The 15363-nt window shown below is 44.2% G+C and overlaps 1 protein-coding gene across 1 annotated transcript in view; it reads left to right on the forward strand.

The window, feature by feature from the left end:
- Positions 1–11132, forward strand: part of LOC137331695 (probable G-protein coupled receptor 139) — a 51677-nt gene extending 40545 nt beyond the window's left edge. The window contains exons 5-6 of the mRNA XM_067995666.1: positions 6997–7104; positions 11068–11132. Of these exons, the coding sequence (XP_067851767.1) occupies positions 6997–7104; positions 11068–11132 (173 nt within the window). The remainder of the gene's footprint in view (positions 1–6996; positions 7105–11067) is intronic.
- The last annotated feature ends 4231 nt before the right edge of the window (positions 11133–15363 follow it).

Below are 15363 nucleotides of genomic sequence, written 5' to 3' on the forward strand. Positions count from 1 at the left end.
GCCCCTGGGTTCCCCACTATTTCTGGGATGCTTTTTGTATCTTCTACTGTGACGACAGATGCAAAATATTTGTTTAACATCTCTGCTATTTCCTTATTCTCCATTATTATTTCTCCTTTTTTTTTTATTCGTTCATGGGATGTGGGCGTCGCTGGCGAGGCCGGCATTTATTGCCCATTCCTAATTGCCCTTGGGAAGGTGGTGGTGAGCCGCCTTCTTGAACCGCTGCAGTCCGTGTGGTGACTGTTCTCCCACAGTGCTGTTAGGAAGGGAGTTCCAGGATTTTGACCCAGTGACGATGAAGGAACGGCGATATATTTCCAAGTCGGGATGGTGTGTGACTTGGAGGGGAACATGCAGGTGGTGTTGTTCCCATGTGCCTGCTGCTCTAGTCCTAGGTGGTAGAGGTCGCAGGTTTGCGAGGTGCTGTCGAAGAAGCCTTGGCGAGTTGCTGCAGTGCATCCTGTAAATATCTCTTTTCTCCACCCAGACTGATTCTACTTCCTAATCCTCTGATCCAAGATCCTTCCTCACTACTGTCCTTATATCAATTGTAAACAATTTTACAACACCAAGTTATAGTCCAGCAATTTTATTTTAAATTCACAAGCTTTCGGAGATTTTCTCCTTCCTCAGGCAAATGTTTCAAGAGCTCCTGAAACATTTGCCTGAGGAAGGAGAAAATCTCCGAAAGCTTGTGAATTTAAAATAAAATTGCTGGACTATAACTTGGTGTTGTAAAATTGTTTACAATTGTCAACCCCAGTCCATCACCGGCATCTCCACGTCCTTATATCATCCTTTATTAACAGGGTTACACCCCTCTTCTCCATTCTACCTGTCTTTTTGAAACATCATGTACCCTGGAATATTTAGTTCCCAACCTTGGTCACCTTGTAATCATGTCTCTGTCGTGGCTATTCGATCAAACCCATTTATTTCTAATGGTGCCACTAATTCTTCTACCTTGTTATGAATGCTTTGTGCATTCAGATAAAGAGCCTTTAATTTTAACTTTTTACCATTTTTTCTTGCTTTGATCTTATTCACTGTTGCACCATTATCGTTAAATTCTCTGGCCCTTCCTGCCACCCTCTGCTCATCTTTACCCAAATCACTGCCTGAAAGGGTGGTGGAAGCAGATTGAATCATGGCTTTCAAAAAGGAAATGGATAACATCTTCTTGAATATATAAAATAACATATAAGGGGGCTGAAATTATTCACCTGACAACTGAGTACCTCAACCGCGTCCTCTGTCCCCAACGGCGAATTGAAGGAGCAAGTTCACACATTTGTACATGCGCACTAAAACCCAGAAATCATGAACTTCCTCCTATTGGTTCGCCGGTGATCCGACAGCTGTGAATTAAAGGGCCATCGCAGTCTTCAATCATTGATTTCAGTGAAAAATCACCAACATGCTCATCTGCCCAGCTGGAACGTAACTAATAACTCCACCAAAAGATACGCTGAATAATACCAGCTCCACTAAAGGGCAGTGACTCCTAATGACTGCCAAACAACGAAAAAATTAAATTTTAAAAGGGTGGAGTCTCATAATATATCTTATTGTAATGTTTTTGGTCATTAAAAAATCTATAAATTTAAATGTTATTTTATTTTTACATTTCACTTCTGTCCCTTTAATTTAATTGAATTACTTCTTTGGCTTTTTACAAAAAAAATATTATTTTTATTTATAATGCCTTGCAGAACATTACTTTAAATGAATGAAGTCTGCTTGCCTCCTTGTGGGCGTGTCTTCCATTCCCACAGATTGTCCCCTTGCCAATCAGCTTACGTTGCTGGGGGGTTGAATTCATAATGCACAACTTCACAAAACTTCAAGATCAAGCAAGTGGATGTAGCGGAGCCCGCAGTGAGTACATTCATTCTTTTAATTCACGTGAGCTGTGGAGTGCCTTGTCGCACTGCTCGACAGGATTTCTGGCTCAATATAATCATATATTTTACATTGAATGTACAAGTAGAGCACAGAGGGTATTCGGATTATGGTTAGGACCTACATAGCATCGGTTATTTCTAATTTACAACAACATCATCTTGTATATATAATATAATATATCTTTATACATATTACATAGAATACAGTACGGCACAGAAACAGGCCATTTGCCCCTTCTGGGCAAGGACGTTTCTCCTGGATTCCCTGCTTTACTGCAACATTATATCTATTTGTATATTATATAGAACTACATAAAATGGACAGCAGAGAAACAAGGGCTATTCGGCCCAACTGGGTAAAGAAGTATCCCGCAGTGATCCCGCAGTGTCCAGTGATCCCGCAGTGTCCCAGTGATCCCGCAGTGTCCCAGTGATCCCGCAGTGTCCCAGTGATCCCACAGTGCCCAGCGATCCCACAGTGATCCCACTGTGTCCCAGTGATCCCACAGTGCACCCAGTGAATCCAGAATGCTCCCAGTGATCCCAGAATGCTCCCACGGTGCACCAGTGATCCCACAGTTCCCCAGTGATCCGACAGTATCCCAGTGATCCCACAGTGTCCCAGTGATCCCACAGTGTCCCAATGATCCCACAGTGTCCCAGTTATCCCACAGTGTCCCAGTGATCCCACAGTGTCCCAATGATCCCACAGTGTCCCAGTGATCCCACAGTGTCCCAATGATCCCACAGTGCCCCAGTAATCCCACAGTGTCCCAGTGATCCCACAGTGTCCCAATGATCCCACAGTGTCCCAGTGATCCGACAGTGTCCCAATGATCCCACAGTGTCCCAGTTATCCCACAGTGTCCCAGTTATCCCAAAGTGTCCCAGTGATCCCACAGTGTCCCAATGATCGCACAGTGTCCCAATGATCCCACAGTGTCCCAGTTATCCCACAGTGTCCCAGTGATCCCACAGTGTCCCAGTGATCCCACAGTGTCCCAATGATCCCACAGTGTCCCAGTTATCCCACAGTGTCCCAGTGATCCCACAGTGTCCCAGTGATCCCACAGTGTCCCAGTGATCCCACAGTGTCCCAATGATCCCACAGTGTCCCAGTTATCCCACAGTGTCCCAGTGATCCCACAGTGTCCCAATGATCCCACAGTGTCCCAATGATCCGACAGTGCCCCAGTGATCCCACAGTGTCCCAGTGATCCCACAGTGTCCCAGTTATCCCACAGTGTCCCAGTGATCCCACAGTGTCCCAATGATCCCACAGTGTCCCAATGATCCGACAGTGCCCCAGTGATCCCACAGTGTCCCAGTGATCCCACAGTGCCCCAGTAATCCCACAGTGTCCCAATGATCCCACAGTGATCCCACAGTGTCCCAATGATCCCACAGTGATCCCACAGTGTTCCAATGATCCCACAGTGATTCCACAGTGTCCCAATAATCCCACAGTGCCCCAATGATCCCAGTGTCCCAGTGATCCCACAGTGCCCCAGTGATCCTACAGTATCCCAGTGACCCCACAGTGATTCCAGTGTTCCAATGATCCCACAGTACCCCAGTGATCCCACAGTGATCCCACAGTGTCCCAATGATCCCACAGTGATCCCACAGTGCCCCAGTGATCCCACAGTGATCCCACAGTGCCCCAATGATCCCACAGTGATCCCACAGTGTCCCAATGATCCCACAGTGATCCCACAGTGCCCCAGTGATCCCACAGTGATCCCACAGTGCCCCAATGATCCCACAGTGATCCCACAGTGCCCCAGTGATCCCACAGTGATCCCACAGTGCCCCAGTGATCCCACAGTGATCCCACAGTGCCCCAGTGATCCCACAGTGATCCCACAGTGCCCCAATGATCCCACAGTGATCCCACAGTGCCCCAGTGATCCCACAGTGCCCCAGTGATCCCACAGTGATCCCACAGTGCCCCAGTGATCCCACAGTGCCCCAGTGATCCCACAGTGATCCCACAGTGCCCCAGTGATCCCACAGTGCCCCAGTGATCCCACAGTGCCCCAGTGATCCCACAGTGATCCCACAGTGCCCCAGTGATCCCACAGTGCCCCAGTGATCCCACAGTGATCCCACAGTGCCCCAGTGATCCCACAGTGATCCCACAGTGCCCCAATGATCCCACAGTGATCCCACAGTGCCCCAGTGATCCCACAGTGATCCCACAGTGCCCCAATGATCCCACAGTGATCCCACAGTGCCCCAGTGATCCCACAGTGCCCCAGTGATCCCACAGTGCCCCAGTGATCCCACAGTGATCCCACAGTGCCCCAGTGATCCCACAGTGATCCCACAGTGCCCCAATGATCCCACAGTGATCCCACAGTGCCCCAGTGATCCCACAGTGCCCCAATGATCCCACAGTGATCCCACAGTGCCCCAGTGATCCCACAGTGATCCCACAGTGCTCCCAGATGCACCTAACATGAGCTCCATTGGGTGCAGCCTGTGGTGAAGGCCTCGGTCAGTCCCTTATGGAAAGGAAGCTTCTTGTCCAAGGATTCCTCCTCCTCTCAAAATTTCTCTTTCCACATCTTCATGTTACGGAATTTCCATAAAAACGAGAGAAAAGGAATTGATTAAAAACAAAGCAAGGGATTCAAAAGGCACAGCAAGAGCCCAGAGCTCCCTTACACACTCCCTCAAACTCATTCTGTTACACAGGTAATCTCTCAGCAAACACCATCGATAAACACAATCCCCAGTTATAAAGCAGAGAATCGAAAGAGAAGAGAGAAAAGGTGGGGGGGGGAGAGAGAGAGACAGAGAGACAGACACTCAGGACAGACTGGAGAGCACATGTTGCTTCTCTCTCTCTCTCTAATACAAGCTGCAGGGTTTTCTCTCCTGCTTTGTCAATCACTCAGTCCCCCTTAAAAGGTGCCGTTCTGTCTGTCTGTCCTGGTCAGTGTTTGCTGCAGGGTCCAAACTGCTCCTCTGTTAGTTTTCTCTTCTGTTCCTGGAGCAGGGGACAAAAAGCCCAGGTATTTCTTGCTACTTCACCCATTTTTGTTGCAGTTTGCAAAGGTGAACGAACTTTAGCTTTGTTCTTTCCTCTTGTTTTAATTAGCAGTGGACAAAAAGCCTGTAATTTGTGGACAACTTACAGTTTGTGGCTTTTTCCAATTAGCCGAAGAGTTCAAACAAATTCGTGACATTTAAAAGAGCCAAAGGAAAGAAGTTTAGAACCAAATAAGCAGCAAGATCCCTCACCCAGTTACTGGGACAATCTCTCAGCAACATTCATTCACACAGAAAGAAAGCCCAGGTTATAAAGCAGATGAATCTAAGGAGTAAAAGATTGAGAGACAATCTTTATAGACAACAACTTGTTCATATATATATATTACAACAACATATATATTTATATATTACATAGAAAACAGCCCAGAAACAGGCCATTCGGCCCAACAGGGAAAGGATGTTTCTCCTGAATTCTTTATTTTACAACAATGTCAACAATTTGTATATATAATATAGAGTTATACATATCTTTCTAGATTATAACAACTACTACAATGTCCCCATAAGGATAATAGGAAAAGAGCAGGAGGCAGGGGAAATGGGACTGATTGGACAGCTTTTTCAAAGTGCCGGCACAGGCACGATGGGCCAAATGGCCTCCTCCTGCGATACTGCGGACAACAACCTTGGCACCATGCACCTGGAAAATGGCTGCCCGCCTTGGAACTGAAACAAAATGGCTGCCATGAACCTAAATCAAAATGGCCACCGTGAAACAAAGTGGCCGCCAGTATGGCTGCCATCTTACAGAGGGGCAAGGCGGCCATCTTGCTGAGGGGAAAGGTGCAGCTTGTTATGGTGAGAGACACGGAGAGGGGTCATTTTCTGTTCCTATTAAATCACTGGTGCACCATGGTTAAAGATACAAACTGAGTGAGAATGGCACTAGCTGGTGTTTAACACAAAGACAGCGGTGCAGTGAGAGAATTAAACACCAAAATGTGAACTTCTGCAAAAAAAATGGGTTAACATTTGGCTATTTGGACGTAATGCTTACGGAGATGGAGAGAATAGACATTTGGAGGAAAGGACACATTAGCGATTTTGTGCAGAGAATGTAATTGTAGATTCTATTAAATAAATCAGAGTAAAATTGGACTCAATCTGAATGAAGTTCTGATCCAGGATTTGGATCATTTCTCCATTATTCATATGTTTCTTTAATCTGAAACAATAACTGTATTTGTAACAGTAACAGAGCAGGAGAGTTCTGCGGGACCCTGACCAGTTTAGTAACACAGCAGAAGGGGTAAGAGTACATTGTGATTTATTACAGAATCCAGCAGCTCACTGGGAATGTTACACATGGTCCAGATGGAGGAGCAAAAAGGGGCAAAGAGATTTTACACTTTTGTTTGTGGCAATTTCTTATTATCTCCACAAGGTTTAATTTAATATTTAACTAAATGAGCTCTTTTTCCTAAAGAATCTTATAAAGAAAACAATGATTTATTATTATTAATACACTAGAAAAAATGACATTAGTATTTAAACAACATCCTGGGTTTATGCTCGATTTAGAATTGATTAATAACAATAAAACAACACATTCTGAATTCCCAAAATGCACAACCGTTTGGACATCTAGTGTCTAACTTAGACTTCTTTTTATTGATTCATAGGATGTGGGCATCACTGGCAAGACCAGAATTTATTGCCCATCCCTAATTGCCCTTGAGAAGGTGGTGGTGAGCTGCCTTCTTGAACCACTGCAGTCCGTGTGGTGAAGGTTGTCCCACAGTGCTGTTAGGTAAGGTGTTCCAGGATTTTGACCCAGCGACGATGAAGTAACGGCGATATATTTCCAAGTCAGGATTACGACTTAGAGGGGAACGTGCAGGTGGTGTTGTTCCCATATGCCTGCTGCCCTTGTCCTTCTAGGTGGTTTGGGAGTGCTGTCGAAGAAACCGATAACAACCAAGCACACAACGAAAGTTGTAAATTCCTGGTTGGCTCGTGCTTGCCGGGAAGATTCCAGGTATTTTGACGGATACCCTTCTAGAGTAACGTGACTTTCTCTTGTAACCAGATCATCTGATTCACAGGCAATCTGTAAATCTGCATCAAGGCATCAAGCTGGGAGGTAACGAGCAGTCAGGAAGATTCCAGGTGAGGTGGTGCTACCAGGAAGTGAAAGGTGAGTTTGGAGCAGTCGTGGTGGATCTGTGTCTCTCCCCACTCAACATCTGCCCAGCTTTTAAAAGCCTTTTAAATGCAGAATCACACCTCTGGGCGGTGGTTTGTCAACAATAGATTCCAACAGATACAACCCACCATTGATTCACACTTCACTTGTTTTATCTCCGTGTCCACAATGTTGGCAGGTGTTCAAACGACCGCTGGCCCTCCTGAAATCATTGTTGTTTCTATGGTGATCTATCCTCTGCTGTGTGGTCTTTTACAATGTGTCATTAACAATTCTTTTAACAGTCCTTCCTCCTTTTAATAGTCCTTTTCCTTCAGACATGCTGAAGCCGATTTAGTCTCAGGCTTTCGTTTATCAGATGAATTTTTACTACACAGAGTAGCTGGGAAACTCCCACAGTGAGTAATGGTCAGGGTCAGGTACACAAGACTGAGGGACTTCATTGTGCAGCCTCCAGGCATCACCTTTAGAAATGTCTAAATTAAATCCACAAGAGTGTTACCCCGGAACAAACATGAACTGTCTGTCCTGCTCCATCTGCTGCTGTTCTGCTGGTCAGCACTCTCACACAGTCCAGGCTGATCACACAGTGTGTTTGGTTATTTAATGCTTTCACTGTTCTATTCTCACTCCTATCTCTACATCCTGTCACTTTATATGTTTGTCCGTCTTTCATTGTGACTGTTCTCTGTGTATATCATTTATCTCTGTTTATTTCCTTGTGTGTTTTTCTATCTTGTCGTTCCCACTTTTGCTTCCATCATTTTGTAATTCTTTCTCAGTGTCTCACTTTCGTTCCATCCGTGTTTGCTTGCTCTCTCTCATTATATATATATATAATTCTTACTTTCAGTCTTTCTCTCTTTATTTTTCTCTCCTGTCTTACAAACTCTCTTTATTTCTCTCCATCTCAGAGTAAGTCTTTCCCTGACCCTCTTTGTTTCTATCACTCTCTCACACACTCTGTCTCTTTGATATGAATCTGCCTTAATTTTCTGGCTTTTTAATCATTATATTTCTTTTGTCCCTGTGTTCTCTCTCCATCTGTCTGTCTCTCTCTCTGTCCTGCCGTCTCTCTGTCTCTATCTCCCGCTATCTATCTCTGCCTCTCTCTGTCTGTCTGTCTCTTTCTCTCTGTCTCTTTCTCTCACACTCTGTATCTCCATCTCTCTGTATCATTATCTCACTCTCTAGCTCAGTGTGTGTGTGTGTGTCTCCTCTCTCTCTCCCACTCTCCCACCCTCTCTCTCTTCCTTTCCCTCTCTCTCCATCTCTGTCTCTGTTTCTCTCTCCCTCTTTCTATATCTCTCTCTTTCTCTCTCCCTCTCTCTGTCTCTCCCTCTCCCTCCCTCTCCTCTCCCTATGTCCCCCTCTCTCTCTCCATGTATGTGGAGTGCACCATTGTGATCAGACCCAGTCAGTGACTTCGATCACCAGCATTGCCCATTTTACAGGCCGGCCATTTAGTTAAAGTAAAGCCTCCATTTCGAGCAACAATTCATGTAAAATATAATAGAATATATCAGAATCCGATTTAAGTTCATTTCAGGACTCTGTGCTGTTAATATAAAATGTACTTTCCGTCCCCTGGGAAGTGTAGGGGATGGAGGATGAAATGGGATTTATTCCAGTGCTTGAAACCCTTCAGCTCTTTCTATGATTTCATTAATTTAACAATTAGATTGAGCGGGTATTTCAGCTCCTCCCTGAATTTAGTCTGGGTCAGGACATAAATACACGTGTTTGTGCAGGAACTGAGAAGCTGCAGCATCTTTGATATTCGATCGATGATATAACGAGGGTCAGAGAAGGAGGAATAAGATCGAGTGTCTGTGATTCGCACATAAATGTAAAAGACAACCGTTGTCACCCATAACAGTATAAAACTACCCGATATACTGAAGAGTAAAATGATGGATTTCTTTCGGTTCTCCATCTCTGGGTCCTTGTGATTCTCTCCATTGCTGCGACCCCGGAGTCCCCTGCGGACTCGACTGGACACTAAAATACGTCTGACCGTCAGAACATTGAACAGCAAAATCAGACAGACCGGGACACAAGGGGTTAAAATCAGGTCAATCATCTCAAATGCGGCCCATGCGGGGGAAGTAAAGAAGCTCGGTATAGCCACACAACCCCAGGGAACATTATAAATCATATCTCGAGGTTCAAACATAAAGTACCAGGGGAGACTCTCCAAACAGCCCAGCACACTCACTGTTCCCAGAACCACAGCCGCCGTTCTCTCGGTGCAATATTTAGTTTTCAGCTTCTCCCAACAAATGGCCACAAATCGATCAAAGGTGAAAGCGACTGTGAACCAAACAGAAACCACCGTGGCTGCAGCACACAAGGCGGCAATAAAACTACACACGGGAGTAATGTCCAGGAGTGACACTGGGAGATAAAACGGAATAATCCCCCCCAATATCACCTCAATGATAACGACCATGAGATCGGCCACTGCCATTCCCACCAGGTAGACACTGATACATTTGGAGAGACCGCACTTTCCTCGGGACAGGATCACAATCGCCACCAAGTTAACTGTAAGAGAGAGAACAGGAAGCAGAGAAATTACTGATCAGACCCGGAGACAAAGCAGCAGTTTGAGGGGATCTGGGGTGAAATTTCCAGCTTTGTTGCTGCATCGAAGGGTGGAAAGTGATTGATTGACCTGGGCAGCGCTTTCAGACAGAGAGATGTTTTTAAACACAATGATCAATAGTGAATTGGGAGATGGATAAAGAAAGTGAATAAAGTGAGCACCGGATCCACTGGAAGGGCTGAGTGAGAGCGCAGTGCCGGTGGGGAAGGGAGAAGGGGATTTACACACCGGGAATCCAGCGGATTAAAGCCGGGTTTGGGCTCCAGACGGACGGGGAAAGAGAGCGAATGATCGGGAAGGTGAGGGACAGGGAGAGGTGCAGCTGGTTTGTTGCTCTGGGTTAAGAGATCCGACAGGGGCTGGAACTAAAGGGGAAAGACAGCTGGAGACCGAGCCAATGAGTGAGATTGGGAGGGAGACAAGGAAAAGGACATGTCGGAGCTGGAGGGGAGTCAGGAGCAGATGGTTTGGGAAAGCGGATAAACGGAAACAAGGGATGAGGAGACAGAGGATTCAATGCAATGGGAGGAGAGGCTGGGATTCACAGGGAGAGACTGCAGCAGAGTGTTAGAGGGAATCTAATCTATAGGGCCCACTAACACAATCCAACTAATACAATCAACAGTTCATTACTGTGATTATTGGTGTCAGGGAATCGGTGATGGGTATAAAATGTGATCAATAAATTTACTTTGTACATTCAATTAAAATTAAATTCAAAAATATTAATTAAATCAACCTCGTTATTTATTGAATTCAGCCGAGCTTTAAAAATACAATATCCAAATAATTCATCACGATCAAGAAATTACTGATTCGATTCTATAAATAAATTTTAATTATATTTCGTGTTAAATTGCAAAACAAAAACAGACTGAGGACCTGACAGGGATATAAACATGAGGAGCGAGTCCCACAATAAAAACTCACCCAATCTGACCACATCATAATAACTCCTTCAAATCACATTTTCGATGTTTAATTGTACTGGAAGATTCAGCAGTTCATTCTGATGAATTATTCACACCACAGCCTCTCCCTTTCCCCCTCAGTCACCCTCTCTATCACTCACTCTACTCTCTTTCTCAAGTTCATTTTCATATCTGATTAAATCCTCTCATCCTGTGCCTGCATTCTGTTCACCAGTCCCGTGTCCCACCGATCCTATTCTCACTGTCAGTTTGTTAAATAGTGAAGCCTCTGTGGAATAGTTTAATGTCTCTACAGATCATCCAAGTCTCCACCTGTTCACCTACACTGTTCACTTCATCTACAAATCATGGAATAAACAGAATCAAATTCCTCCTCCAGACAGAGCTCACAATAATTGTGATTCCTTTTCCTAGATGGCGGGACTGTTCAATTAACAAAACGCCAACACCAGAGCAGTGAAGCAGAGAAGGAGATGTGAAAGAGTCAGCAGCAAACTCAGCTCAGTAGCGAGACATCTGAAGCGGCGTCAGATACTCACATAATGGAATAATATTTCATAACAGTGAGAACCAATAAATACATTGAAATCCCAGTTAAACTGAAGCATGTTATTGGGGAGGGAGGACATTGAGCTGCCTCCTTGTAACACTGAGACCGTGAGCTGTCTCATTATCAATCACTGAAAACACACTGATGAAAACATATTCCAGGACAGGTTAGTTCCACAACATAAAACTGTTCACAGCTCCTGATGGTCTGAGACCAGCTCTTAGCCCAGACACCTGATTCCAATACATTCAGTACAGACAATAATCGGGTAAAAATGTCAGGGTTGGATATACAAAGCTCACCATAGAAGCTCACTACAGATAAAATATAACTCCTACAAGACTAAACGTTTAGAAGTTGCGGAGATACAATTATTCAACAGTGCATTCAGTACGGAGAGTAATACAGAAACAATGCCAGGGTTGGATACAGAGAGTTCATTACAGATATATTGCAGCTCCTACAAGACTGAAAGGGCAGAAATTAACACATTCCATCATTCAACCAATAGAACAGAACATGCGGCTGTATAAAACACGCAGGGAGAAAATATAATTTGCCAAATACAGCAGCAGAGAAAACATCGATTCACACGAATAGCAGCTGAGATAAGGGCTTACCCGGAACTCCAACGGCTGCAAGAACAGGAAAATAAATGTCTTCTATCTGATAAATTACTGGATATCCCATTTCTGTGCGAAGCAGTGACTTCTGTTTGCCTGGAAACCACAGCTCCAGCAGGAAATCCGAGCTGATCCATTCCAAGGTGCCCTGATTTATACAGGAGATAAGTCCCCACTGACACGGTTATACCCCTGATCATTGCTATTAGTTACAGTCACTCGAACAAACATCTTACATCAGCAGCTTTGACTCCGATGTAAATCAAGCGGTGGATATAATCCCAGTATCTCAAAGCCGAGTACATTATCTTAATCAGATCTCTCTCAGGAATAAAGTTAAAATCTGTTTTCATACAGGACTGATCCAATAATAATGAACGGCTTCATTTTCAGTTTCTATATAATTGTTTTGATCATGTTCACTCCTGGCAATTCATTTATAATTTCTATCGATTTCTTCCACAGTTTACATTGAATCCAGGGACACAAGCAGACTCGTTTCACTCTGTTCCTGCAGTTTCCCAGTTCAAATATGAATTGTGAGTCTCTGACACGAGTTCAGTTAAAGGGCAGGGTGAGGATTGCAGCCTGGAAATGACTGTGGGTGATATTAGGGGACAGACACTGAACGAGTCCCATTCACAACCCTCTCTCCACTATTTCTCAGTCTCAGTAATGGAAGATGCAGTTGAGATACTGGATGGGCTACAAATTGATAATGAAGAGGTCATAAGAACATAAGAAATAGGAGCAGGAGTAGGCCAATCGGCCCCTCGAGCCTGCTCCGCCATTCAATAAGATCATGGCTGATCTGGTCCTAACCTCAAATCTAAAATCATGTCCAATTTCCTGCCCGCTCCCCGTAACCCCTAATTCCCTCTACTTCTAGGAAACTGTCTATTTCTGTTTTAAATTTATTTAATGATGTAGCTTCCACAGCTTCCTGGGGCAGCAAATTCCACAGACCTACCACCCTCTGAGTGAAGAAGTTTCTCCTCATCTCAGTTTTGAAAGAGCAGCCCCTTATTCTAAGATTATGCCCCCTAGTTCCAGTTTCACCCATCCTAGGGAACATCCTTACCGCATCCACCCGATCAAGCCCCTTCACAATCTTATATGTTTCAATAAGATCGCCTCTCATTCTTCTGAACTCCAATGAGTAGAGTCCCAATCTACTCAACCTCTCCTCATATGTCCACCCCCTCATCCCTCCCATCTTTGTATCATCTGCAAACTTTGATATGTTACACTCGGTCCCCTCCTCCAAATCGTTAATATAGATTGTAAAGAGTTGGGGACCCAGCACCGACCCCTGCGGAACACCACTGGCTACTGGTTGCCAGTCCAAGAATGTACCATTTATCCCAACTCTCTGCTTCCTGTTAGATAACCAATGCTCCACCCATGCCAGAATATTACCCCCAATCCAGTGATTCTTTATCTTGAGCAATAATCTTTTATGTGGCACCTTGTCAAATGCCTTCTGGAAGTCTAAATACACTACATCCACTGGTTCCCCTTTATCCACTCTGTACATTATATCCTCAAAGAACTCAAGCAAATTTGTCAGACATGACTTCCCCTTCGTAAAGCCATGCTGACTTTGTCCTATTAAATTATGTTTATCCAAATGTTCTGCTACTGTCTCCTTAATAATAGACTCCAAAATTTTACCCACCACAGATGTTAGGCTAACTGGTCTATAATTTCCAGCCTTCTGCCTACTACCCTTTTTAAATAACGGTGTTACATTAGCAGTTTTCCAATCTGCCGGGACCTTTGCCGAGTCCAGAGAATTTTGGAAAATTATTACCAAAGCATCCACAATCCCTACTGCCACTTCCCTCAAGACCCTGGGATGTAAGCCATCAGGTCCAGGGGATTTATCCGCCTTGAGTCCCATTAATTTACTCAGTACCAATTCCTTAGTGATTTTAATTGTATTTAGCTCCTCCCCCCCCCCCCCCCCGCTAGAGCCCCCTGTTTGTCCAGTGTTGGGATATTCTTAGTGTTCTCTACCGTAAAGACTGAAACAAAATATTTGTTCAGCATTTTTGCCATCTCCATGTTTCCCACCATTAATTTCCCGGTCTCATCCTCTAAGGGACCTATGTTTGCCTTAGCCACCCTTTTTCTTTTTATATAACTGTAGAAACTCTTGCTATCTGTTTTTATATTTTTTGCTCATTTATTTTCATAATCTATCTTCCCTTTCTTAATCAATCCTTTCGTGACTTTTTGCTGTCTTTTGAAGACTTCCCAATCTTCTATCCTCCCACTAAGTTTGGCTACCATATATGTCCTTGTTTTTAGTCGGATACTATCCTTAATTTCCTTACTTAGCCACGGATGGCTGTCATTTCTTTTACACCCTTTTTTCCTCAGTGGAATATATATTTTTTGAAAGTTGTAGAATAACTCCTTAAATGAACACCACTGTTCATGTACCGTCTTACCCTTTAAACTATTTTCCCAGTCCACTTTAATCAATTCCGCTCTCATACCATCATAGTCTCCTTTATTCAAGCTCAGTACGCTTGTTTGAGAACCAACCTTCTCACCCTCTAATTGGATGTGGGATGTAACCATGTTATGGTCACTCATTCCAAGGGGATCCTTAACTAGGACATTATTAATTAATCCTGGCTCATTACACAGGACCAGGTCCAAGGCTGCTTGCCCCCTTGTAGGATCAGTTACATACTGCTCAAGAAATCCATCCCTAATACACTCAATAAACTCTTCCTCAAGGTTGCCCTGCCCAATTTGATTTGTCCAGTTAATATGATAGTTAAAATCCCCCATAATTATAGCTGTTCCCTTATTACATGCCCCGACTATTTCCTGATTAATACTTTTTCCAGCAGAGTTGCAACTATTAGGAGGCCTATATACTACGCCCACGAGTGTTTTTTTCCCCTTATTATTCCTTATCTCTACCCAAACTGTTTCATTATCCTGATCCTTTGTCCCAATATCTTTTCTCTGTATTACAGTGATTCCTTCCCTTATTAACATAGCCACCCCACCTCCCCTTCCTTCCTGCCTGTCCTTCCTGATTGTTAAATACCCTGGCATATTTAATTCCCAGTCGTTGTCACCCTGTAGCCATGTTTCTGTAATGGCCACAAGATCATACCCATACGTCGTTATTTGTGCCATTAACTCGTCCATTTTGTTACGAATGCTACGTGCATTCAGATAAAGAACTTTCAAATATGTTTTGTGACACTTAGTTCCTGCTTTTTCCTTTTTTAACACTTTACCTTTTACTCCATACCTTCTGTCCCTTCCTGACACGCTTTCCTCTGTCTCCCTGCTCAGGTTCTAGAGAAGCTAGCTCTACTTAAAGTAGACAAGTCACCCGGTCCGGATGGGATGCATCCGAGGTTGCTGAGGGAAGTAAGGGTGGAAAATGCAGAGGTACTGGCCATAATCTTCCAAACATCCTTAGATACTGGGGTGCTACCAGAGGTCTGGAGAGTTGCAAATGTCACACCCTTTTTCAAAAAAGTGTGTATGGATAAACCCAGCAAA

Source organism: Heptranchias perlo, chromosome 2 (genome assembly GCF_035084215.1).
Source record: "Heptranchias perlo isolate sHepPer1 chromosome 2, sHepPer1.hap1, whole genome shotgun sequence".
Lineage (NCBI taxonomy): Eukaryota > Metazoa > Chordata > Chondrichthyes > Hexanchiformes > Hexanchidae > Heptranchias > Heptranchias perlo.